Source organism: Theropithecus gelada, chromosome 10 (assembly GCF_003255815.1).
Source record: "Theropithecus gelada isolate Dixy chromosome 10, Tgel_1.0, whole genome shotgun sequence".
Classification (NCBI taxonomy): domain Eukaryota; kingdom Metazoa; phylum Chordata; class Mammalia; order Primates; family Cercopithecidae; genus Theropithecus; species Theropithecus gelada.
In genome coordinates this window covers 13003718-13026961 of record NC_037678.1, presented here as the reverse complement: position 1 = coordinate 13026961, position 23244 = coordinate 13003718, and the positions used below count along the sequence as shown (strand labels likewise).

The following is a 23244-nucleotide window of genomic DNA, read 5'->3' as shown; positions in this document are numbered from 1 at the left end:
GCCTTTGCTGTGCTGTCCCCCTGCCAGCTGTGCACTGTGCATTTCCATTGCCCTTCCCTCTGCCTACACGTCCTTTAAGACTTAACTCACAACCGCACAGTGGCTCACACCCATAATCCCAGCACTTGGGGAAGCCGAGGCAGGCGGATCACCTGAGGTAAGGAATTCAAGACCAGCCTGGCCAACATGGCGAAACCCCCTCTCTACTAAAAAATACAAAAATTAGTCTGGCGTGGGCGGGTGCCTGTAATCCCAGCTAGTCCGGAGGCTGAGGGAGAATCGCTTGAACCGGGGAGGTGGAAGCTGCAGTGAGCCGAGATTGTGCCAAGGCACTCCAGCCTGAGCAACAGAGGGAGACTCCACCAAAAAAAAAAAAAAAAAGACAACTCCGGTATCATCTCCTCTAGGAAGCTTTCCTGAGGCCCCAGGACCTCAGGCAGTGTTAGGGACCTCTCTGTGCCCTGACAGCCCGAGGACTCTATAGTCAGAGGGGAGTAGTCAGAGGAGGGCACGACAACAGGAGGCGGGGGCCAGAATCGATCTCCCCTCCTTGATGATGGCACAGGGTCCCGGGTATGGCTGATTCCTTGCCCCCCCATGGAGGTAGGGGGGCGGGATCTGTAAAGTCTCTGAGATGCGACCTCATTTACCTGCCAAGCAAGCCTCCTAGGTGCTCTTGGAGCAGGGGACACTTGACACAACATCTGATGCTGCTATTATCTATCCCACTTTCAGATCAGGAAACTGAGGCAGAGAAAGGTAAGTAGTGACTGAGGCAGGACAGGAACCCAGGCTGTCCGGCTCCAGGGTCCCGGCCTTGACTCTACCAGTCGCCCCAGTGTGGCTGTCTTCCTCCTGGGCACCGCGAGGCCTGTACCGGGTGGAAGGGAAAGAATCCAGAGGAAAGGAGTGGGCATGTCATGCTTGTAAACATCAAAGTTTAAAGGCCCAGGCATTCAGGGCCTCAGATCGAGCTTCCCGATTCCCCAAACTCCCGCAGGGCGCTGCTGGAGGGCCCAGGAGGGAGGAGAGTTCATCAGGCCTGGACGCCCCAAGACCACGCGGGGAACCGGTGGAGGAGGGGTTGGCGGCCGGGGACCGGAGTCGCCTCCCCGGGGCAGCCCGCACGTTCCCCATCTGACCCTGGCCGGGGTGGCGAGGAGAGAGGCCTGGCCTGGCCCCCCAGTCGCGTCCCCGCCAGCTCTCGGCGGCGGCGAGGACGGTGCCGAAGAGGGGGCCGGGGAGGGGGCCGGGCCCCGCCCGCGGGCGGGAGGAGAGAGGCGGGAGGCGGGAGCGCCCACACCCCGCCCCCGCCCCCGGATCCAGCCCGCAGAGCCCGCGGCCAGGGCGGCGCAGACCGGCCCAGCGACTCTCCCGGGCTGCCAGCCGGGACGCGCGGCCGCCGCCGCTGCAGGACTAGTCCACCCTCGTCCCGCGCCCCCGGGGCTCGCGAAGCCAGGTAACAGCTGGGGCGCGCGGGTCCTCGGGGCGGAGGCCGTGGAGGCCGGCGAGTCCGGGCGCCTGCGAGGGCTCTGCACCCTCCTAGGCTCTCGGGGCCGGGACCGGGACCGGACCCGCCCGGGAGAGGCGCCCCCGGGTGCCCACGGGAAGGCCGGGCGCGGCCGAGGAGCCGCGCGGGGAAACTCCGAACTTTCGGGCTTCGTGTCCCATTCCGGGCGGGCGGAGGGGGCAGAGGATCGGACGAAACTCAGCGGCCAAACTGCGTGAGGAGGGGGCGAGCCGAGGGACAGAGCGAGGGCTGTCTCCGCGCCTTCCTGCGCGGGGGAAGGAAGGGCAGGGGCGGGGAGCGGGCGACGCGGCGGAATGTATCCCCTCCGCCGAGGCCCACGCGGAGAGCGGGAAGTGGGGGGTGGGGGACCCGGGGAGATGGACAGGCACCCTGCCCCCTCCCCGACCGCCGCATTCCAGGCTGGAGACGCGGATGAGGTCATCCCGTCCGGTTCCCCTCTGGCCAAGACAGCTGGCCGTCCCCTTCCCCCGCGGAGCGACCCTCCGCGTCCTGAGCCCCAGGCTCCCGCGTCCCCCCAGGGAACGTTGGGTGGTCGAAGTCTTTCCCGGACTTCCAATCCCGGTCGCCCTCCAGATTGTTCTGCCTTTGCCCCAGCCGTGCCAGACCCGCAAGATTCGAAGCCCCTTTCCTAAACCGGGAAACTGAGGCTTAGAGAGGAGAGAGGACTGGCCGGGAGGCCGCAGCGACACGAAACGTGGCGCGGGAACCCGAGACGCAGCTCGCAGCCGCTCCTCCTCGCCTGGTCCACGGCTGGTTTGGCTCTAACTCGGGGCGGTGGGCACGAAGCGCGTCTCCTTTCCACTTTTCCCGTCGCTCCCCAATGGCCCACGGTGCCCCCCTTGGAATACGGAGGACCGGGTCCCCTAGCGCGACTGAGAACAACAGCTACCCCGTTCTAGCCTGTTTCCCCGTCTCTCCACCTTGAAGCGTCTGGACTTTGAGGGGAAGGAGAAGCCAGCCGCCCGGGTTAACCCCTTAACCCAGGGACCAGAGCAAGTTTGGGGGAGCTGCCGTAACCAAGACAGGGACTCGCTGTCCAGCGGTAGAGGGCGGGGGCATCACCCAGCTGGATGCCCGCAGGAAGGGGGCTGTGTGCACCCGAGCAGTGACCTCCAGGATGAGACGTGGGCCCCTGGCCAGCACTGCGGCCTGCGGGTGACCCCCAGGTGAATGCCAGGCTGCAGCCGCCCCCGCTCTCCTTCAGAGCGGCCCTTGGCCTCCCCGCGACCACATGTGCCTCCACAGCGGCCCCTGTTGGCCGGATCCTGGCTCCAAAACTTGTTCTTGCGTCATTCCCACCATTGAGTGAGCTCAGGCCATGCGCCCAGGCCCTGACTATCCTCTATAGGGTAAATATAAGGACTCCAGGGACACTGAAGCTGTGTGATGACCTCCTTGCCCAGGTCACAGACGCTGAATCTGCAGAGCTAGGTCTCCTGTCTTCCCAGGCCTGCACCTGCACCCCACACCGTGCTCAGCACTGGGCATCCAAGCCCTCCAAATCCTCTTCCCCATTCCCCATCGTCTTCACTCCCACCCTGGGGCATTTATCAGCGATGCTGGTCTGTGATTGAGGGTAAATGTCTCCTTTCTAAGTTTTGTTTTTTCCATCTGTAAAAGGGGTGTTCTGAATACTAACGGGTGGTATTCCTGGGCAGGTGAGGGGAGGTGAGCCTGGCACCAGGACACTTGGAGCCGTGCTTACTCCTAGTGCCAGGTGAGGCACACCTGATGGCCAGCAGTGCCCTGTGGTTGGCAGCAAGTGTCACGTGGCTGCCACCAGGGGTCCCTGGAATGAGAGATGTTAGTGTAAAGGTGTCAGATTTGAACCCATAGCTGCCCTGCTCTATCCGGCATCTGAGGGTTTCATTACATTTTCTACCCTTGCAACTCCCCTGGGAGGGGAACTGTCTGGTGTGCTGTTCCCGTTTTCCACATGGGGAGGCAGGTCCCAGTACCCTGCCCTCAGCTCCACAGCCCTGCAGAGTCTCCAGGGCAGTAGGCAGGGTGGCGTGGGGGATGGGTACTATTGGGGGGTGCCCAGAAACATTTGAAAGATGGGATCATCACAAGATTGGGGAGGAAGCTGGTCCCCCAAGTCAAAAGTGGCCATGGGGGTTCAGGGGGGAGGAGCCCCTTTTGCTGGGAGAAGAGGTGCTGCCTCAAGAAGTCAGGGAGGCCAGGTGTGGTGGTTCACACCTGTAATCCCAGCACTTTGGCAGGCTGAGGCAGCAGGACGGCTTGAGTTCAGGAATTTGAGACCAGCCTGGGCAATGGAGTGAGACCCTGTCCTTACAAAAAGTGGAAAAACTTAGCTGAACATGGTGGTATGTGCCTGTAGTCCCAGCTACTCAGGAGGCTGAGGTGGGAGGATCGCTTGAGCCTGGGAGTTCGAGGCTGCAGTTAGCTGTGATGGAGCCACTGCACTCAGCCTGGGTGACAGAGTGAAACCCTGCATCAAAAAAAAAAAAAAAAAAAAAAAAGTCAGGGAGCTGGGGTGGGAGCAAGTGGGTGAGGCCACATGGCAGACCCTTCTACAGGGCTTTTTACAGAGGAACACCCTCCCCACTCCCATTCCTTCCCCTAGAGATGCATTGTTAATCCCTGCTGAGCAGGGAAACTTGGCCCTGCCATGAACCTGTCACGTAACGTTGGACAGGTCTCCCTTCCCTCCGAACCTCAGCGCTGCCTGTCAAATGGGCCAAGCTGTGGCTTTGCAGGGTTGTTGGAGAATCAGATGACATCATGTAATGGTTGGCCAACTGTGGAGCGCTTCAGAACTTCAGCAAACATTCCACGAGGACTTCTCGGTGCCGGGGGTGCCAGGGAGGGAAAAAGATGATTCAGAAGTTCCTCCCCTCCAAGGGGGAGGAGTTAGGGTTGGGGGAGGATCAGATGGTGGGAAGGGAAGAGAATGTAGTCAGAAAACAAAGCTAGCTTTGTCCTATTGGCTTCTTTGTTATTTAACCTATTTTGAATTTCAAATAACACTAGAAGGGCAGTATTGAGATTTTTATGCTTGGAGGTGGCAGCAATGGTTTTTAAAAAGGAAGAAGGCTGAGCCGCAGATGTGGGTGTTCTTGTGAAGGATCACTATTGACTTTCATCAGCTGAGGTCCCAGGTCTGTGTAGGTAGGTGACTTGCCCAAGGTCACACCGTGAGGACACCGAGCCCAGCCTGCCCTCCCACTCTCAGAATGGACCAGGGTGATGTTTTGGCATGCAGGTTATCATGGAGATCTGTGATTCAGCTGGCATTGATTTGGCACTTGCTAAGTGCAGAGCCCAAGCTGGATGCCCCAGGGAGAAAGGCAGGAAAATCCAGGCGACTGCCCCACCCTCCAAGTGCATTGCCGATCTCAGGAGGTGAGACAGGGCTCCACAAGCCAGTCAAGGACTTATGTGAGTCAGAGGCTCTGAATTCAAGTCTCGACTAGCTCTGTGGATCTGACCTTGAGCCAGCTTTGCCCTCAGTGGGCCACAGGAAAAGCATAGGATCACAGGTGCGCTCTAGCCTGGACTTTGTATGATACTGGAAGAAAAGGGGTCAGAAGGAAAGGGGTCAGAACAAGAAATGCTTAAAGAGGCTGGAGCTGGGGAAGATTGTGTGTATGGTGGGGATGGGGAATCAGGAAGGGAGAGATGGGCAAGAAATAGCTTTTGGCACCAGCTGAGCTTTTTCCAAAGCTTGCTCCCGGACAACAAGGCTCCTACATCAATTTGACAAACTGTGATAGTCTTTTCCTGCGGGCCTTCTCAGAGCCTTGAATATGCTCACGCATGGAGGAGGCAGCTGGAAAAAGCCACTTTTGACCACAGGATCCTTATTCCAGGAAGCTCCTTGAAGGTGGATGGTTTGGAGGAACCTCTGCTCTGGCTGTTTACCCAGCTTCACAAAGCCTTGGTGAGGCATCTGTTCCCTCCTGGCTTCGCTGTGTGGCAGAGATTTTAATGCACAGAGAAGGGAGGTGACTTACTCAGTTACTCAGCAGAAGGCAGAGTAGCCTGGGGCCCCAGGGCTCTGGGATGTGGGGCCTGTTTCACCATGTCTTGCTATGTAGCCTCAGGCAAGTTACTTCACTTCGTGCCTCAGTTTCCCCTCTCTAACTGATACCATGCTGCCCTCAGGAGTAATGTTTTTGTTGTTGTTGTTGTTGTTTGTGAGACAGAGTCTCACTCTGTCGCACAGGCTGGAGTGCAGTGGTGCAATCTCGGCTCACTGCAACCTCCGCCTCCTGGGTTCAAGCAATTCTCCTGCCTCAGCCTCCTGAGTAGCTGGGATTACAGGTGCCTGCCACTATGCCCAGCTAATTTTTTATATTTCTAGTAGAGACGGGGTTTCACCATGGTGGAGACCAGCACCACCAGGCTGGTCTCTAACTCCTGACCTCGTGATTCCCCCACCTCGGCCTCCCAAAGTGCTGGGAGTACAGGCGTGAGCCACCACGCCCAGCCCCTCAGGAGTATTATGTGGGTTTAAACGATGAGGCAGGTGAGATCTTGGCACTTAGTAAGTGCTTCATAAGTGGGCCCTGCAGAATAAGCACTTTTTTCTTTTCTTTTTTTTTTTTGAGACAGGGTCTCGCTCTGTCGCCCAGGCTGGAGTGCAGTGACACAATCATGGCTCACTGCAGCCTTGACCTCCTGGGCTCAAGGGATCTTCCCTTCTTAGCCTCCTGAGTAGCTAGGACCACAGGCACACACCACCACACCCAACTAATTTTTTAAAAATGTTTTGTGAAAACCAGGTCTCATTATGTTGCTCAGACTTGGAATGAGCGCTTCTATTTTTCCCTCATACATGGTTTAAGTGTATAGCTCGATGAATTCTTTGTCCCCTGTTGAGTCAGTACCTGCTCAGAGGCTGCTATCATTCTGATTACTAATGGCATCAATTGGTTTTGCCTGTTACTGAACTTTCTTTTTTTTTCTTTTCTTTTTTTTTTGAGACGTAATTTTGGTCTTGTTGCCCAGGCTGGAGTGTCGTAGTGCGATCTCAGCTCACTGCAACCTCTGCCTCCCTGGTTCAAGTGATTCTCCTGCTGGAGGTTCCCGGGTAGCTGGGATTACAGGCGCGCACCACCACGTCCGGCTAAGTTTTGTATTTTTAGTAGAGACGGGGTTTCCCCATGTTGGCCAGCCTGGTCTTGAACTCCTGATCTCAGTTGAGCCACCCACCTCAACCTCCCAAAGTGCTGGGATTACCGGCGTGAGCCACTGCGCCTGGCTGTGTTCTTGAACTTTCTATACACAGACTCACTCGGGTCCCCTTGTGCCTAGCTTTTGCCCCATATCAGTTGGGGGCCTCTATCCATGTGGTGGGGTGTGATGATCTATCCTTTTCAGCTACTAATGTTTGGACCCCAGATTTCCTCCTCTGTCCTGGGCTTGCCATCACCGCCCTTTCTGTCTTCCTTCCAGGTCTCCACCCCTGGGCAGGAGAGAAGCCGACCACCGCGGGGGTGCTTTCTGTACGCTTGAACATCTACAGCTGCTTCTGGGGGGCTGGCAGCCGGCCCCGGGGAGAGGTGAGCCATGGACCCCCCACAGCCTCAGCATTCGGTGACCTCACTTTAGGACAGCGTCATTTACAGCTTCCGCCAGGGCAAAGGAGCTGAGCAGCCATCCCGAGCCCGGCCCACCTCCCTCCCCCGGCCCCTGGTGGACATGGACTAGCAGCTGTGAGCAGCCAGAGCTGATGCCCGGCCCCCAGGGGGGCGGCGGCGCCCCCACCATGAGCCTGGGCAAGCTCTCGCCTGTGGTCTGGGGGTCCAGTTCACAGGGAAAGAGGCGGCTGACTGCAGACATGATCAGCCCCCCGCTCGGGGACTTCCGCCACACCATGCATGTGGGCCGTGGTGGGGACGTCTTCGGGGACACCTCCTTCCTCAGCAACCACGGTGGCAGCTCCAGGGGCACCCATCGCTCACCCCGCAACTTCCTGGCCAAGAAGCTGCAGCTGGTGCGGAGGGTGGGGGCGCCCCCCCGGAGGATGGCGTCTCCCCCTGCACCCTCCCCGGCTCCACCGGCCATCTCCCCCATCATCAAGAATGCCATCTCCCTGCCCCAGCTCAACCAGGCTGCCTACGACAGCCTCGTGGTTGGCAAGCTCAGTTTCGACGGCAGCCCCAGCAGCTCCACGGACGGCCACTCCAGCTACGGTGAGGGCCTGGGTTATCTTGGCCCACTTTTCAGAGGCTGAGACTGAGGCCCAGAGGGGTTCAGTGGTTCCTCCAAACTCCAAGTGAGCTCTGTTGCCCGGGTCCCTTGGTCTCACCACAGAAGGCAGGCCCAAACCCCACATCAAGGATGGGGAGGGGGTGCAGTGGTGGGAACAAGCTGACTTCCCAGAACACCTGAGGTTGAGAGTGAGGAGGTGGAGTTTGAGTTCTCGCTGCCCCTTACTTGCTGTGTGACCTGGGCAAGCACGTCCCCCTCTCTGGGCCTCGACTGAACCACTCATCTACCCATTCTTGCCCCCTTCAACCAAAGCCTTCCCCTCATGTTGGAATGATATCATGAAGAGGTGAAGGGCCTGGGCTCTGGATTCCAATCCAGTTCTGCCTGATTTTCAGGAAGTCAACTGACCTCTGTAAGTTCAAGTCCTCACCTGGATAATGATTCTCTCGGGGTCATTGCTAAGATTCAGTGCCAGGAGAGGCGTAGGGGGACTGGTACATAGTAGGTGCTCAGGACACTGGAGCTGTTGTTATCTGAACTTGATTTCCTGTAACTCGACAAATTTGGAAAACCACTCACAGGGACCACAACTCAGGAGCCTTCTTGCCCAGCCAGAAGTGCCACCTTGGCGGTTTGGGCAGAGTTCACCTGAGAACCATGGGCCCCTGCTGCCACCTGGTGGCCACTCCCTGCCTTGCGGCATTTGGGGCAAATGCTCTAACGCCACTGCCCCAGGCAGCTGCTCAGAAACACACTGAGGACTGGTCCACAGAAACTCGATTCTGTCTCAGGTCTGTAGTCCTGGAAGCATGGGCTGGACTAGATGACTTTGGGAAGGCACATATCTGTCCTTCATTTCTATACAGTCAGACCCTGGCTGCTGGTCCCATGCTGTGTCCACAAACCAGCCCACGTGCTATGGGTTCACCTGCAGCCATCAACCAGGGTCATGGCAGGGAGCCGGTGGCCATGGCTGAGGTCACAATTGGGACTGAGAGGAGATTTGAGCTCCAGGCTTGATTTCACCTCGTCAGACTTCTATGGCCTTGGGCTAGCCCCTTCGCCCCATCCCAAACTGAGCCTCACTTTCCTCATCTGCATAATGGAAATGAGGATAATGATGATTTTCAGCTTTCAGGGTAGACAGGAAGATCACACAGGTGACCATGGAGCATATTCTATTGGAAAGATGGGAGAAACTGAGGCCAGAGAGGGGAGGGACTAGCCAGAAGCCACACAGCAAGCCAGGACTGTTCCTGTCTCCCCTCCTGAATTCCTGGTGAGGGACCCCAGCTCTGAGCCCACTGCCCATTTCTCTTCTAGGCCTGGACTCTGGGTTCTGCACCATCTCCCGCCTGCCCCGCTCGGAAAAGCCGCATGACCGAGACCGGGATGGTTCCTTCCCCTCTGAGCCCGGGCTTCGCCGCTCAGACTCTCTCTTGTCCTTCCGCCTGGACCTCGACCTTGGGCCCTCACTCCTCAGCGAGCTGCTAGGGGTCATGAGCCTCCCAGAAGCCCCTGCAGCTGAGACTCCAGCCCCTGCTGCAAACCCCCCAGCCCCTGCCGCAAACCCTCCGGCCCCTGCCGCAAACCCCCCGGCCCCTGCCGCAAACCCCCCAGCCCCTGCCGCAAACCCCCCGGGTCCTGCTGCAAACCCCCCAGCCCCTGCCACAACCCCCCCGGGTCCTGCTGCAAACCCTCCAGCCCCTGCCACAAGCTCCACACCCCATGGACACTGTCCCAATGGGGTAACAGCTGGGTTGGGCCCAGTGGCTGAGGTGAAGGCCAGCCCAGTGGGAGGGGGTCCACGAGGACCTGCTGGCCCTGCCCTCGGCAGGCACTGGGGAGCAGGCTGGGGTGGTGGCCGCCACTACCCGGAGATGGATGCGCGGCAGGAGCGGGTGGAGGTGCTGCCCCAAGCCCGGGCCTCCTGGGAGAGCCTGGATGAAGAGTGGAGGGCACCCCAGGCACACAGCAGGACCCCGGTGCCCAGCACGGTGCAAGCAAACACCTTTGAATTTGCGGATGCTGAGGAGGATGATGAGGTCAAGGTGTGAGGGGCTGGGACATGGTCCCGGGGCCCCACCTAGGTGCAGAGCCGGCCCCTCACCTAACAGCTGGTTCCTACCAGACCAGAGAGGGGAGAAGCCGAGTTGCCCCTAAACCCCTCTCCACCTCTGCAGGACAGACATGGGAGGGAAGACAGGGAAGGCCAGGATTGCTCTGGGACTTGGATGCTCCCAGAGGCCCTGCCAAGCTGACCACCTCCTCCCACTGCCACTCTGGACCTAATAGCTCTTCCTTAGGCCCCACTCCACACCACCCCCACCAGCTGGAGGGCCCAGCCTCACAGTGTGGCCTTTGTGCCAGACTAAGCTGCCTGTGGGGGGTGGGGGGCAGGGAGTGTACCACACAGGGCCATTGTCCCACCTCCCAAAGGAACCGCCTGCCCCCAGCTCATCCCAGAGCGTCCCCGCTATAACCCTGACAGCCCTCTCCCAGGCCGCTTCCCCAACATCCCCGCCCCAGCCTCCCTCTTACCCCAGAAAGGTCAGGTATGACCTCCCGGGGAGGAATCCCACCTGCCTGTATACCCCAGACTTGCCTCTGGGGCCTGATTAAATAAGGCTGTTTTGATAAAAGGTGTCCTGCAAGATGCTTGGGGACCAGGGAGAACAGCATCAACTCTACTTGCTTCAGTCCCCTCCCCTCCAGGGAGTTTAGAAAGCCAAGGACCCCCCCCCCAATCAAGGCCCCCAGCAGGGGAGGGAAGTAGACGCACCAAGGGGAGGGTAATGAGTAACCAGGCTGGAATGCCCCTGAGATAAGAGACCCAGGTGGGAGCCTTATCTGCAGTTCCGGGAACAGGTCCTGGCCCAGGTGCCTGGGACTGGTGTCTGTCCCATAATCCCACAGAGTAGCGTGGCATTTGCTCTGGTGATAGTGGGGGCAAGTAGACAGGAACAAGTGTGTAGAACTGTTGGGAGCATGTCTCAGCCTCCCAACGTGGCAGCCGGGTGTCCTCATATCTCAGTTTCCTCCTCAGTATCCTGGAAATGCCAGGAGCATTAAAATGCATAGAAAGAGAAATGCCCTCCTTAGGTATCAGAAGACCAGTTAAATTTAGCCACAAACAGCCAACGTCAGGTAGTGAGCTCCCTGTCACTAGAGGTGTGCAACCAGAGGATGTGTGGCAGGATCACTACGGGACCTCAGGATCCCTGAGAGCGGGACATTCTGGATCATGGGGTGCCTGCATTCAGAGGTCCTCAGACCAGAGGTATCCCATGTTTTGGTAAACTCGAGGGACCCAGGAGAGAAAGAAGTCTTGAACCGCAGTTCTTGCCACAGGAAGACTCCATAAAAATGGATTATTTTGTTTGCTTTTAGCCTTGGGGCAGGAACTGCAGGTAGAGATAGGGGGACACACCCAGGACCCAAGGGCTGTTGATCCTGTTGTGACTCAGACCTCAGACGGGGAATCTCGGTTGTTAGTCTTTTATTCTTTTAACTTGAAAGAGGACGTGTTGAACCCACCCCTCACGCTCAGGTAGCTCAGGTGGCTGTGGCCCAGCCTGTTGGGAAAGGTCAGCTCATGCCCATCTGGCAGCTTCACCTTGAATTTGTCACTCTCAAAGGTCACCGTGAACTGTGGGAAGGAGGATGTCAAGGAGGCAGGAGGCCCTGGAAATGGACCAGGGCAGTGCCTGATGGCTCAAACAAGGCCAGCGCCTGTGTCCAGGCCAGGCTCCCTTCCATCTGGACCCTCCCCTTGACATCATCCCCAGTGCCCTTTCCCCTCTTGACCTCACCTTGACCTCTGACCCTGGGCTGAAGCACAGGTGATCTTCCCGTTGTTCTTGCCCCCAGTTGCTGCCATCCAGTGAGTTGCAGACAATGGTGGATTCGCTGAAGCGAGGGTTGAAATGCAGGTTCAGCTTGTCTGTCCCCTGGCCCAGGTTAATTACAAAGCTGTAGGAGAAGGGGTAGCAGGTGAGGTTCAGGGCTCAGGCCTGGATAAAGCAGCTTGGGTTAGAGAATCTTGGTTGGCCACAAGCTGGAAGAACCAAAGCTTGTGTTAGTTGAGATCTGTGCCTTAAAACAAGGGAGGTAACAACCTGCTCAGACTTAGCACTGTGGTAGCACATTCCATTTGGAGCAGGGATCAAGTTGTTGAGAGAAGGGTAACTTATATTGACAGCTTCAGGAATTGGGGGTGGCTCTCCTGGGAGAGAGAAATGCTATCTATTAGATATCTGAAGACTTATTAAATTTAGCCACAAACAGCCAACCTAAGGTGGTGAGCTCCCCGTCACTACAGGTATGCAACCGGGGTTGTATGACTTCTAGGCAAGATCACCACAGGATCCTGGCCTCGACCTGCAGGGTTCCTGAAAGTGGGGCATTCTGGGTCATGGGGTGCCTTCATTCGGGAGTCTCAGACCAAGGGTACCACACATTTTGGCAAACTTGAGGGGCCCAAGTAGGAGAAAGAAGTCACTTTTCTCTTAGCTCCTATGATGTGCATCTGCCCGCCCCCTCTCTAATCAAAAGTAGATAAAGCATAGGGCCGGGCGTGGTGGCTCAAGCCTGTAATGCCAGCACTTTGGGAGGCCGAGACGGGCGGATCACAAGGTCAGGAGATCGAGACCATCCTGGCTAACACGGTGAAACCCTGTCTCTACTACAAAATACAAAAAACTAGCCGGGTGAGGTGGCAGGTGCCTGTAGTCCCAGCTACTCGGGAGGCTGAGGCAGGAGAATGGCGTAAACCCGGGAGGTGGAGCTTGCAATGAGCTGAGATCCGGCCACTGCACTCCAGCCTGGGTGACAGAGTGAGACTCCATCTCAAAAAAAAAAAAAAAAAGTAGATAAAGCATAGTTCCAAGATGCACTAACATGTTCTGCAGGCGAGACAGCCCTTCACTGGACTATGACTCACTGAGGCGGTGAGGCCTCTGGTTCCAACCAAGAGGATGCCAGCGAGACCACTCAGCCTTCCCTGGTGGCTGCCCAGGTTTAATGCGCATGAAAGGCCAGCCTGTGGCCATTCCACTGGGTAAAGAGGGTGGTGTCTCTGGGGATTTGGGGGTTCCCTAGAGGCACCTGCCCTGCAGGGGGCCAGGCAGAGTTCCAGGGACTTCTCCACCTGCCCTTTCAATGGCTGTTGGGGCAAAAGAACAGAGCATATGGCATCAACTCTGAAATTCTTCAGGTCCCCAAACCTAGCCTCAGACATGAAGTGGGGGCCAACAGGGGTGTGGGGAGAAGGGTGTGAAAAAGGGCCCATTGGCCTAAAGTCCCTCTTGCCTGACCAGTTCACAGGGCTGCCCTGCCCACCCCTCCCGCCCCTCCCGCCTTGCCTGTTCCAGGCCTGCAGACTCCCCCCACCCTGAAACCTTGCTCACCCATCAGCGCCATCAGCGATCCTGCCTGTGATCTTCAGGGTTGACCCCGGCTTCATGTCCATGTTCTTAACCTCAAGTTCCCCCTGAGCCAACAGAGAAACATTCCACTCGAGTCCCCACAGAAAATCAATCCCACACTTGCCCAGCACCTTCATCCACCTCATCCCAACCCAGCAGCAGGTCTCATAATCCCCCTGCCCACATGAGGATGCAGGAGGCCACCAAGCTGGAAAGTAGCAGAGCCACAGCGCTCTGATCAAGGCCTCCCAGAGCTTCCCCACTCCCTGCACTGTTTTGCTGTTATCCACCCCAACCCGAGGAGGCACAGGGCCCAGTTGGGGGAGGCTCAGTTTGCCCATCGATGAAATGGACAGAGTGCTTCCTGCCCAGTTCCACAAAGTGTTCAAGTGATGAAATCACGCTGCCCTCTGCAGAACCCCAGAAACAAAAATATGATATGGAAAATGACTGTATCAGAGGCACGAGGTCTTGGCCCATCCAAAACTAAGAATCTGGCCAGGTGCAGTGGCTCACGCCTATAATCCCAGCATTTTGGGAGGCCAACGTGGACTGATCACCCGAGGTCAGGAGTTTGCAACCAGCCTGGGCAACATGGTGAAACCTCGTCTCTATTAAAAATAAAAAAATTGCCGGGCGCGGTGGCTCAAGCCTGTAATCCCAGCACTTTGGGAGGCCGAGACGGGCGGATCACGAGGTCAGGAGATCGAGACTATCCTGGCTAACACGGTGAAACCCCGTCTCTACTAAAAAAATACAAAAAAAAACTAGCTGGGCGAGGTGGCGAGCGCCTGTAGTCCCAGCTACTCGGGAGGCTGAGGCAGGAGAATGGGGTAAACCCGGGAAGCAGAGCTTGCAGTGAGCTGAGATCCGGCCACTGCACTCCAGCCTGGGCAGACAGAGACAGACTCCGTCTCAAAAAAAAAAAAAAAATTATCTGGGCGTGGTGGCGGGCACCTGTAATCCCAGCTACTCGGGAGGCTGAGGCAGGAGAATCACTTGAACCCTGGAAGTGGAGGTTGCCATGAGCCGAGATCGTACCATTGTACTCCAGCCTGGGTGACAAGAGTGAAATTTCATCTCAAAGAAAAACAAAAACAAAAAAAAGACCGGGCTCAGTGGCTCACACTTGTAATCCCAGCACTTTGGGAGGTCGAGGCAGGCGGATCACGTGAGGTCAGGAGTTCGACACCAGCCTGCCTAACATTTAACCTCGTCTCTGCTAAAAAGGCAAAAATTAGCCAGGTATGGTAGCACGCATCTATAGTCCCAGCTACTTGGGAGGCTGAGGCAGGAGAATTGCTTGAGGTTGGGAGGCAGGGGTTACAGTGAGCCAAGATCACGCCACTGCACTCCAGCCTAGGTGACAGAGCAAGACTCTGTCTCAAAAAAAATACAAGAAAAAAAACTAAGAATCTATAAAACTATAAAACTCCGCAAGTCCCATGTCTGAATATGTCCATCAAAGTCTCTCTCCAAGCCTCATTTTCCCCTTCTGTAAAATTGACTAATTTGATTTATTCATTAAGAAAACAGTTGCGGCCGGGCGCGGTGGCTCAAGCCTGTAATCCCAGCACTTTGGGAGGCCGAGACAGGCGGATCACGAGGTCAGGAGATCGAGACCATCCTGGCTAACACAGTGAAACCCCGTCTCTACTAAAAATACAAAAAAACTAGCCGGGCGAGGTGGCGGGCGCCTGTAGTCCCAGCTGCTAGGGAGGCTGAGGCAGGAGAATTGCGCGAACCCGGGAGGCGGAGCTTGCAGTGAGCGGAGATCTGGCCACAGCACTCCAGCCTAGGCAACAGAGCGAGACTCCGTCTCAAAAAAAAAAAAAAGAAAAAGAAAACAGTTGCTAGCCTGGGTGTGGAAGTGTGTACTTGCATTCCAGCTACTCGGGAGGCTGAAACAGGAGAGTCCCTTGAGCCCAGGAGTTGGAGACCAGCCTGGGCAACATAGTGAGACCCCCATTTCTATATTTTTGTTGTTGTTGCTGAACGCCAGATGTATGACACACCCTGTCACACCAGGGAGATGCCACCAACCTTCAAGCTGGTTTTGAGAGGATTCAAGAACATGTTTGTGAAATCCCATGCACAGGGCCTCACATAGACCAACAGCAAATCAAAGAGCCACCATCATTTATTGTTTTAATTTCCTTTTCCTTTTTTGTTTTGTGTGTGTGTGTGTGTGTGTGTGTGTAGTTTTTTTTTTTTTTTAGCAGAGTCTTGCTCTGTCGCCCAGGCAATGGTGCAATCTCAACTCACTGCAACCTTCTCCTCCCGGGTTCAAGCGATTCTCCTGCCTCAGCCTCCTGAGTAGCTGGGATTACAGGCATGTACCACCATGCCTAATTTTTGTATTTTTAGTAGAGACGAGGTTTCGCCATATTGGCGAGGCTGGTCTCAAACTCCTGGCCTCAACTGCTCTGCCCGCCTCAGCTCCCCAAAGTGCTGGGATTACAGGTGCAAGCCAAGCCCAGCCTTAATTTTCTTTTTTAAATTTTTTCTTTTTTTTCTGGACAGTGGTCTGCCCGAATGACCATCATTTTGATTACTTGTTGTTATGATTCATCTGCTCCTTATTTTCCACAGGAAAGTAGCACCTGAATTTCTGTACAGCAGGAGCCTCCTCTAGCCTCACGGTGGTTACTAGGGAAGATTTCTAAGCTGGGTTTTCAAAGCTCATTACCCAAGGCTGGGTGTGGTGGCTCACGCCTATAATCCCAGCACTTTGGGAGGCCGAGTCGGGTGGATCACCTGTGGTCAGTAGTTTGAGATCAGCCTGGCCAACATGGCAAAACCCCGTCTCTACCAAAACTATAAAAATTAGCCAGGCGTGGTGGTGGTGTCTGTAGTCCTACCTACTTGGGAGGCTGAGGCAGGAGAATCGCTTGAACCTGGGAGGTGGAGGTTGCAGTGAGCTGAGATTGTGCCACTGTACTCTGGCCTGGGCGACAGAGCAAGACTGTCTAAAAAAAAAAAAAAAAAAAAAACCTCATTACCGAAGACCAGTTTTCACATCTATGACAAGAGTGCAAGGGTTGCTCTGACCAGGATGCAACAGGCACCAAAGATTTAAAACAACTTATGAGAGGACACTTTTACATTGTAGGAGTTCTGCTCACTGACTTTTTTCTTTTTTTTTTTTTTTCCAGAAACAGCATAATCTGAGATGCCCTGAATGAGCTCATTGAACTGGGCCAATCTGCCAGAAGTCAAGGACAGTGGCCATGGGAAGACCCTTAGTGCCCTCTCACTGGCAGCCACCTCCTCTCTGCAGAGGAGGAAGTGATACACTGGCTACACATAGGGGGAGACTGCAAGGTATTGCCCAACTCTCCCACAGGCAGTTAAGTTCTTTTGTTTTTCCTTTTTTTCTTTTCTTTTTTTTTTTTTTTTTTGACATGTTGAGATGGAGTCTCACTCTGTCGCCCAGGCTGGAGTGCAGTGGTGCGATCTCGGCTCACAGCAACCGCCACCTCCTGGGTGCAAACAATTATCCTGCCTCAGCCTCCCGAGTCGCTGAGATTACAGGCACCCACACCTAGCTAATTTTGCTTATATTTTTAGTAGAGACAGGGTTTCACCACTTTGGCCTGGTTGGCCTCGAACTCCTGACCTCAAGTGATCCTCCCTGCTGGGCCTCCCAAAGTTCTGGGATTACAGGTGTAAGACACCACACCTGACTTTTTTTCCTTTTCTTTCTTGTTTTTTTTTTTTGGTTTTTTTTTTTTTTTGAGACAGGGTCTCACTCTGTAACCCAAGCTGGAGTGCAGTAGCACAATTATAGCTCACTGCAGCCTCACAGCCTCCTGAGCTCAAACGATTCTCCTGCCTCAGTCTCCTAAGTAGCTAGGACTATAGAAGTGTGCCACCATGCCCAGCTAATTTTTAAATTTTTTGTAGAGATAGGGTTTTGCTATGCTGCCCAGGCTGCTCTGGAACGCCTGACTCTCAAGTGATCCTCCCACCTCAGCCAGTAATACATTTTTTTTTTTTTTGAAAGGTCTTGCACTGTCACCCAGGCTGGAGTGCAGTGATGTAATCATAGCTCACTACAGCCTTGACCTCTTGGGCTCAAGCAATCCTCCCACCTCAGCCCCCCAAATAGCTGGGACCACAGGCATCCTACCTGGCCCAGCTGATTTTTTTTTTTTTGGAGATGGGGTCTCACTATGTTGTCCAGGCCAGCCTTGACCTCCTGGGCTCAAAGGATCCTCCTGCCTCAGCCTCCAAAGTGTTGGGATTACAGGTGTGAGCCACTGTGCCCGGCCTGGCAGTACATTTTAGAAGAGAAGCCTGGAGGAGGCAGCAATGCTTAACCCAGAACAGTGGGCCATGACAGTGGGCAGCATGTCAGACACGAGGCTGCTCAGACCAGGGCTTCTCAGCCTTGGGCCTCTGGACGTTTGGGGCAGGCATTTCTTTGTTGGGATCTGTCCCATGTGTTGGGGGATGTTGAGCAGTATCCCTGGCCTCTAGCCACTGGATGCCAGTGACACCCTCCCCTGAGCTGTGACAACCAAAAATGTCTCCAGACAGGATCCATTGTCCCCTGGGGGCAAAACCTCCCTGCTTTAGAGAAAGTGGGGATTGGAGGCTGGACACCTAACCCCCAACGTCTGCACTTAACGTAACAGGGGGTGGTCCAGATTTTGGAGCCAGACAGATGGGATTAAAATCAGTCTCTCGCTGACAAAGAGCATTACCTCTGGGAGATGAGGTTACCCAGTGAGGACAGTCCCAAAGGGGCTCAAACAAGAAGCAGAACACAGGTGTGCCTGCCACACAGCAGGCACTCACAGACGTATGCCCTGCGCGCACACACGTCTAACATCAAGCATCAGGAGATGGCTCCCTGCCTCCTCCCAGCAGCCTGTGCCCACATCCTGAGTCCTGGAATAGTCAGGCCGGGGTGCGGGAGCTGGGACTGGGCTAAAAGAAGCACCCCCACTCCCCTTGCAGCTCCTGGGGGCTGCCTGGCTGAAACAGCAAAGCTCGAACCCCAAGGTAGAGGTGGGGACTGCTGCAGGGCAGAGGCACTCGGAAGGCCAGGATCGGTGGTGCACTTGGACAAATAGGGATGCTGAGAGCGATGGGAGGGTGCAGGCCCGGGAGCCTTGTCCCCACCCAACAGAGTCAAAGTCGCAGAGAGAGACAGGCAGAACTTCGTGGGGGTGGGGTCGTCCCTAGAGCTGGGGGGTGGGGAGTTGGGGACCCAGACTCTAGTGCCGACTCTGCCCCTAATTGGTAGAGGGGCCTGGGACCAGCCTAGCCCCTTTCTGGGTCCTGTTTCCCTTATCTATCATATAAGCAATTTGGATGATGTGGCCTCTGGAGACGGAGAGAGAGGAAAAAAAAGGCAGAGGTGGAATGACCAGGAAAGAGAAGGTTGGGAGAGTCTGTGGTCACAGCAGTCCTCCCCGAGAGGCAGAGGGTGATGAGGACATAGACTCTTCCACGCAGGACCCCTGGCACGTTCACGTCCTGCATCCCCCCTGCACTTGAATAGCGCCCCACCAAAATTCATGTCCACCTGGAACCTGTCAATGTGACCTTTTTTTTTTGAGATGAAGTCTCACTCTGTCACCTAGGCTAGAGTACAGTGGCGCGGTCTCGGCTCACTGCAACCTCTGCCTCCCGGGTTCAACCAATTCTCCTGCCTCAGTCACCCAAGTAGCTGGGATTATGGGTGCCCACCACAACATCTGTCTAAATTTTTTTTCTTTTTTCTTTTTTTAGTATTTTTGGTACAGACAGGGTTTCACCATGTTGGCCAGGCTGGTCTTGATCTCCTGACCTCAGGTGATCCACCTGCCTTGGCCTCCCAAAGTGACAGGATTACAGGTGTGAGCCACTGCACCTGGCCTCAATGCGAACTATTTAAAAATAGTTCCTGGCCGGGCGCGGTGGCTCAAGCCTGTAATCCCAGCACTTTGGGAGGCCGAGACGGGCGGATCACGAGGTCAGGAGATCGAGACCATCCTGGCTAACACGGTGAAACCCCGTCTCTATTAAGAAATACAAAAAAAACTAGCCGGGCGAGGTGGCAGGCGCCTGTAGTCCCAGCTACTCGGGAGGCTGAGGCCAGAGAATGGCGTGAACCCGGGAGGCGGAGCTTGCAGTGAGCTGAGATCCGGCCACTGCACTCCAGCCTGGGTGACAGAGCGAGACTCCGCCTCAAAAAAAAAAATTAAAAAAATAAAAAAATAGTTCCTTTGCAGGTGTAATCCACTTAAGAGGTCAAACTGGTTTAGGGTTGGTCCTAAATCCAATACGAGCAGTGTTCTTATAAGAGGAGAGAAATACAGACACAGAGACGGAGACACAGAGGAGGCCATGTGAAGTTGGAGGCAGAGATTAGAGTGATGTAAATCAAGGAATGCCAGGAGCCACCAGAAGCTGGAAGAGGCAAGAAAGAACCCTCCCCTAACACCTTCAACAGGAGCGTAGCACTTGGTTTTAGGCTTCTAGTCACCAAAACCAAGACAGAACAAACGTCTATTGTGTGAAACCACCCACAATTTGGTGGTAGTTTGTTACTGCAGCCCTAGGCAATGAATACACCATCTAATCCTCAGAAGATCAGCCTGTGATCCCATTCCACAGATGGAAGGAAGACTGGGGCTCAGAGAGGGTCAGCGACTTGGCCAAGGCCACACAGTAAAGCTGTGGCAGAGTCAGGTGTAGAAGCAAAGAATCAGAGACCTCAGTGGGAATCTACTCAACCACTTGCAATTTGCAGCTTGTGGCCTTGGGCAATTTGCTCTCCAAGACTTGGATTTTGTGTGTGTCTATGAGACAAGGTCTCACTCTGTTGCCCAGGCTGGAGTACAGTAGTGCAATTACGGCTCACTGTAGCCTCGACCTCCTGGGCTCAAGTGATCCTCCCACCTCAACCTCCCAAGTCATTGGGACTACAGGAGTGTGCCGCTAACCCCAGCTAATTTTTTTAAGGCGAGGCGTAGTGGCATGCACATGTAGCAGACAAGGTCTCACTATATTGCCCAAACTGAGATTTTTTTTATCTCTATAAAGATCACTGGAAGCCAGGCACAGTGGCTCACACCTGTAATCTCAGCACTTCGAGAGGCCAAGGCGGGAGGATCCCTTGAACCCAGGAGTTTGATATCAGCCTGAGCAACATAGTGAGACCTCATCTCTACAAAAAATAAGAAATAAGCTGGGTGGCGTGGCTCACGCCTGTAATCCCAGCACTTTGGGAGGCCAAGGTGGGTGGATCACCTAAGGTCGGGAGTTCGAGACCAGCCTGACCAACACGGAGAAACCCTGTTTCTAGTAAAAATACAAAATTAGTTGGGTATGGTGGCACATGCCTCTAATCCCTGCTACTCAAGAGGCTGAGGCAGCAGAATTGCTTGAATCTGGGAGGCTGAGGTTGTGGTGAACCCAGATCGTGCCATTGCACTTCAGCCTAGGCAACAGAAACTCCATCTTAAAAAAAAAAAAAAAATTAACCAGGTGTAGTGGCTCATGCCTGTAATCCCAGCTACTTGGGAGCCTGAGGCCAGAGAATTGCTTGAACCCATGCAGCAGAAGTTGCAGTGAGCTGAGATCAGGCCACTATACTCCAGCCTGGGCAACAGAGCGAGACTCCATCTCAAAAAAAAAAAAAAGAAAGAAAGAAAAGAAAAGAAACAAACAAAATTAGCCAATGTGGTGGTGCGTGCCTGGGGTCCCAGCTACTCAAGAGGCTGAGGTGGGAGGATTATTTGAGCCAAGGAGGTCAAGTCTGTAGTGAGCTATGATCGCCACCACTGCATTCCACCTGGTGACAGAACAAGATGCTGTATTTGTTGTTGTTTTGTTGTTGTTGTTGTTGTTTTGAGATGGAGTTTCACTCTTATTGTCCAGGCTGGAGTGCAATGGTGCAATCTCGGCTCACCACAACCTCCGCCTCCCAGGTTCAAGCAATTCTCCTGCCTCAGCCTCCTGAGTAGCTGGGATTACAGGCATTCACCACCAGGCCTAGCTAATTTTGTATTTTTTTTTTTAGCAGAGACAGAGTTTCTCTATGTTGGTCAGGCTGGTCTCAAACTCCCAACCTCAGATGATCTGCCCGCCTCGGCCTCCTAAAGTGCTGGGATTACAGGCATGAGCCACTGCGGCTGGCCCAAGATGCTGTTTTTAAAAAAAAGATTTCTGGGCCGGGCGCGGTGGCTCAAGCCTGTAATCCCAGCACTTTGGGAGGCCGAGACGGGCGGATCACAAGGTCAGGAGATCAAGACCATCCTGGCTAACACGGTGAAACCCCGTCTCTACTAAAAAAATACAAAAAACTAGCCGGGCGAGGTGGCGGGCGTCTGTAGTCCCAGCTACTCGGGAGGCTGAGGCAGGAGAATGGCGGGAACCCGGGAGGCGGAGCTTGCAGTGAGCTGAGATCCGGCCACTGCACTCCAGCCTGGGCGACAGAGCGAGACTCCGTCTCAAAAAAAAATAAAAAAATAAAAAAATTTAAAAAAAAAGATTTCTGTCCAACTTGTTTGCTGCACAGATGGGGAAACTGAGGCCCAGAGAGGAACAGCGATGGTTTTCCCTAAAAGCCCCCACCCAGGCAAAGACAAAGATGAACAGAGTGGGGCAGGCATCGGGGAACTGGTGTCCTCACCATCATGGTGACAGCTCCTGGTGGCAGCTCCCAGCGGCTCCTGGAGGCCTGTGCTTAGGGTCTTACCTCGTGGTCAAGCTTGTATCCTAGAATATTACACATTAACTCCCTCAAGTCCCTAAGTGAGGACTTTGCCCCTTCTACCTGGTATCTCCCCGCCTGCATCTCCCAGTACCCAGCACAAACAGGCAGAAGACTCCTCAGCCAGCTCCACCCCACCCATCCCGGAGCATCCTCCTGGTCTCCCTCCAGCCCAGCCTCCCCCTCCTCAGCGCTCCCAGAGCGGGAGAGGGGAGGCAACCCCATCTCTGCCCCCACACAAACAGCAATGCAGCCGCTTGACAGCTTTCCCAGCCTCCCTCACTGAACCCAGCTTCCTTGTCTGTAAAAAGAGAGATTTGCTTTGCAAGAAAAAAAAAAAAAAAGGGTAAGCTTCTAATTTTTTTTAAACGGAGTCTCGCTCTGTCCCCCAGGCTGGAGTGCAGTGGTGTGATCTTGGCTCACTGCAAGCTCCGCCTCCCAGGTTCACGCCGTTCTCCTGCCTCAGTCTCCCAAGTAGCTGGGACTACAGACACCCGCTACCACGCCCGGCTAATTTTTTTGCATTTTTTGTAGAGACGAGGTTTCACCATGTTAGCCCGGATGGTCTTGGTCTCCTGACCTCGTGATCCACCCGCCTCGGCCTCCCAAAGTGCTGGGATTACAGGCTTGAGCCACCACTCGGCCTAAACTTCTAATTTTCTGTGATGTCGTGATTCACTGTCAGAGAGCATTATGTTTTCTACTTCCCTCCCCATATTATGTATCCGATCGGACATGTAGGTTTCAAAACCAATACATGGATTCAAAGAAAAGATTTCAAAGTATTTACAACAAATTGTCAAAAGCAGAGAAGAGCTGGGTGCAGTTGCTTAAGCCTGTTATCCCAGCACTTTGGGAGGCCAAGGCGGGTGAATCACCTGAAGTCAGGAGTTAGCCACCAGCCCGGCCAATGGTGAAACCCCGTCTCTACTAAAACTACAAAAATTAGCCGGGCACGGTGGCTCACGCCTGTAATCCCAGCACTATGGGAGGCCGAGACGGGTGGATCACGAGGTCAGGAGATCGAGACCATCCTGGCTAACACAGTGAAACCCTGTCTCTACTAAAAATACAAAAAATTAGCCGGACGTGGTGGTGGGCACCTGTAGTCCCAGCTACTAGGGAGGCTGAGGCAGGAGAATGGCGTGAACCCGGAAGGCGGAGCTTGCAGTGAGCCGAGATCACAACACTGAACTCCAGCCCGGGCGACAGAGCGAGATTCCGTCTCAAAAATAAATAAATAAAAAATAAATAATACAAAAAGTAGCCGGACATGGTGGCGGGCACCCGTAGTCACAGCTACTCCAGAGGCTGAGGCAGGAGAATCGCTTGAACCCGGGAGGCGGAGGTTACAGGGAGCCGAGATCACGCCACTACACTCCAGCCTGGGCGACAGA

The 23244-nt window shown here is 54.9% G+C and overlaps 2 protein-coding genes across 4 annotated transcripts; one reads left to right on the top strand and one right to left on the bottom strand.

The window, feature by feature from the left end:
* The first annotated feature begins 1334 nt into the window (after positions 1 to 1334).
* Positions 1335 to 10353, top strand: CDC42EP1 (CDC42 effector protein 1). Of its 3 annotated transcripts, XM_025400357.1 has the most exons (4): positions 1335 to 1459; positions 6481 to 6603; positions 6953 to 7692; positions 9035 to 10353. In XM_025400357.1, exons 3-4 carry the CDS (start codon positions 7230 to 7232, stop codon positions 9766 to 9768), a joined length of 1197 nt encoding a protein of 398 aa, XP_025256142.1. In that variant the 5' UTR covers positions 1335 to 1459; positions 6481 to 6603; positions 6953 to 7229; the 3' UTR covers positions 9769 to 10353. The 3 variants fall into 3 exon arrangements, with proteins under 3 accessions (XP_025256142.1, XP_025256141.1, XP_025256143.1); XM_025400356.1 differs by lacking the exon at positions 6481 to 6603; XM_025400358.1 differs by lacking the exon at positions 1335 to 1459 and having other exon boundaries at positions 6510 to 7692.
* Positions 10354 to 11193: 840 nt separating this feature from the next.
* Positions 11194 to 22180, bottom strand: LGALS2 (galectin 2). Its single transcript, XM_025399945.1, has 4 exons — positions 21767 to 22180; positions 13120 to 13202; positions 11524 to 11683; positions 11194 to 11360 (listed from the first exon to the last, which is right to left on the bottom strand). The coding sequence occupies exons 1-4, from the start codon at positions 21770 to 21772 to the stop codon at positions 11211 to 11213; spliced, it is 399 nt and encodes a 132-aa protein (XP_025255730.1). The 5' UTR covers positions 21773 to 22180; the 3' UTR covers positions 11194 to 11210.
* Between the last annotated feature and the right edge of the window lie 1064 nt (positions 22181 to 23244).

What these genes read in the sequence shown, in the direction of transcription:
- CDC42EP1 (XM_025400356.1), top strand. Translation starts at nt 7,230, where the DNA reads ATGCCCGGCCCCCAGGGGGGCGGCGGCGCCCCCACCATGAGCCTGGGC. An exon ending in GGACGGCCACTCCAGCTACG is followed by an intron (nt 7,693 to 9,034) that starts GTGAGGGCCTGG and finishes TTTCTCTTCTAG; the next exon opens with GCCTGGACTCTGGGTTCTGC.
- LGALS2 (XM_025399945.1), bottom strand. An exon ending in ATCGCTGATGGCGCTGATGG is followed by an intron (nt 11,684 to 13,119) that starts GTGAGCAAGGTT and finishes CTTCTCCTACAG; the next exon opens with CTTTGTAATTAACCTGGGCC. An exon ending in GCCCAGGGTCAGAGGTCAAG is followed by an intron (nt 11,361 to 11,523) that starts GTGAGGTCAAGA and finishes TCCTTCCCACAG; the next exon opens with TTCACGGTGACCTTTGAGAG.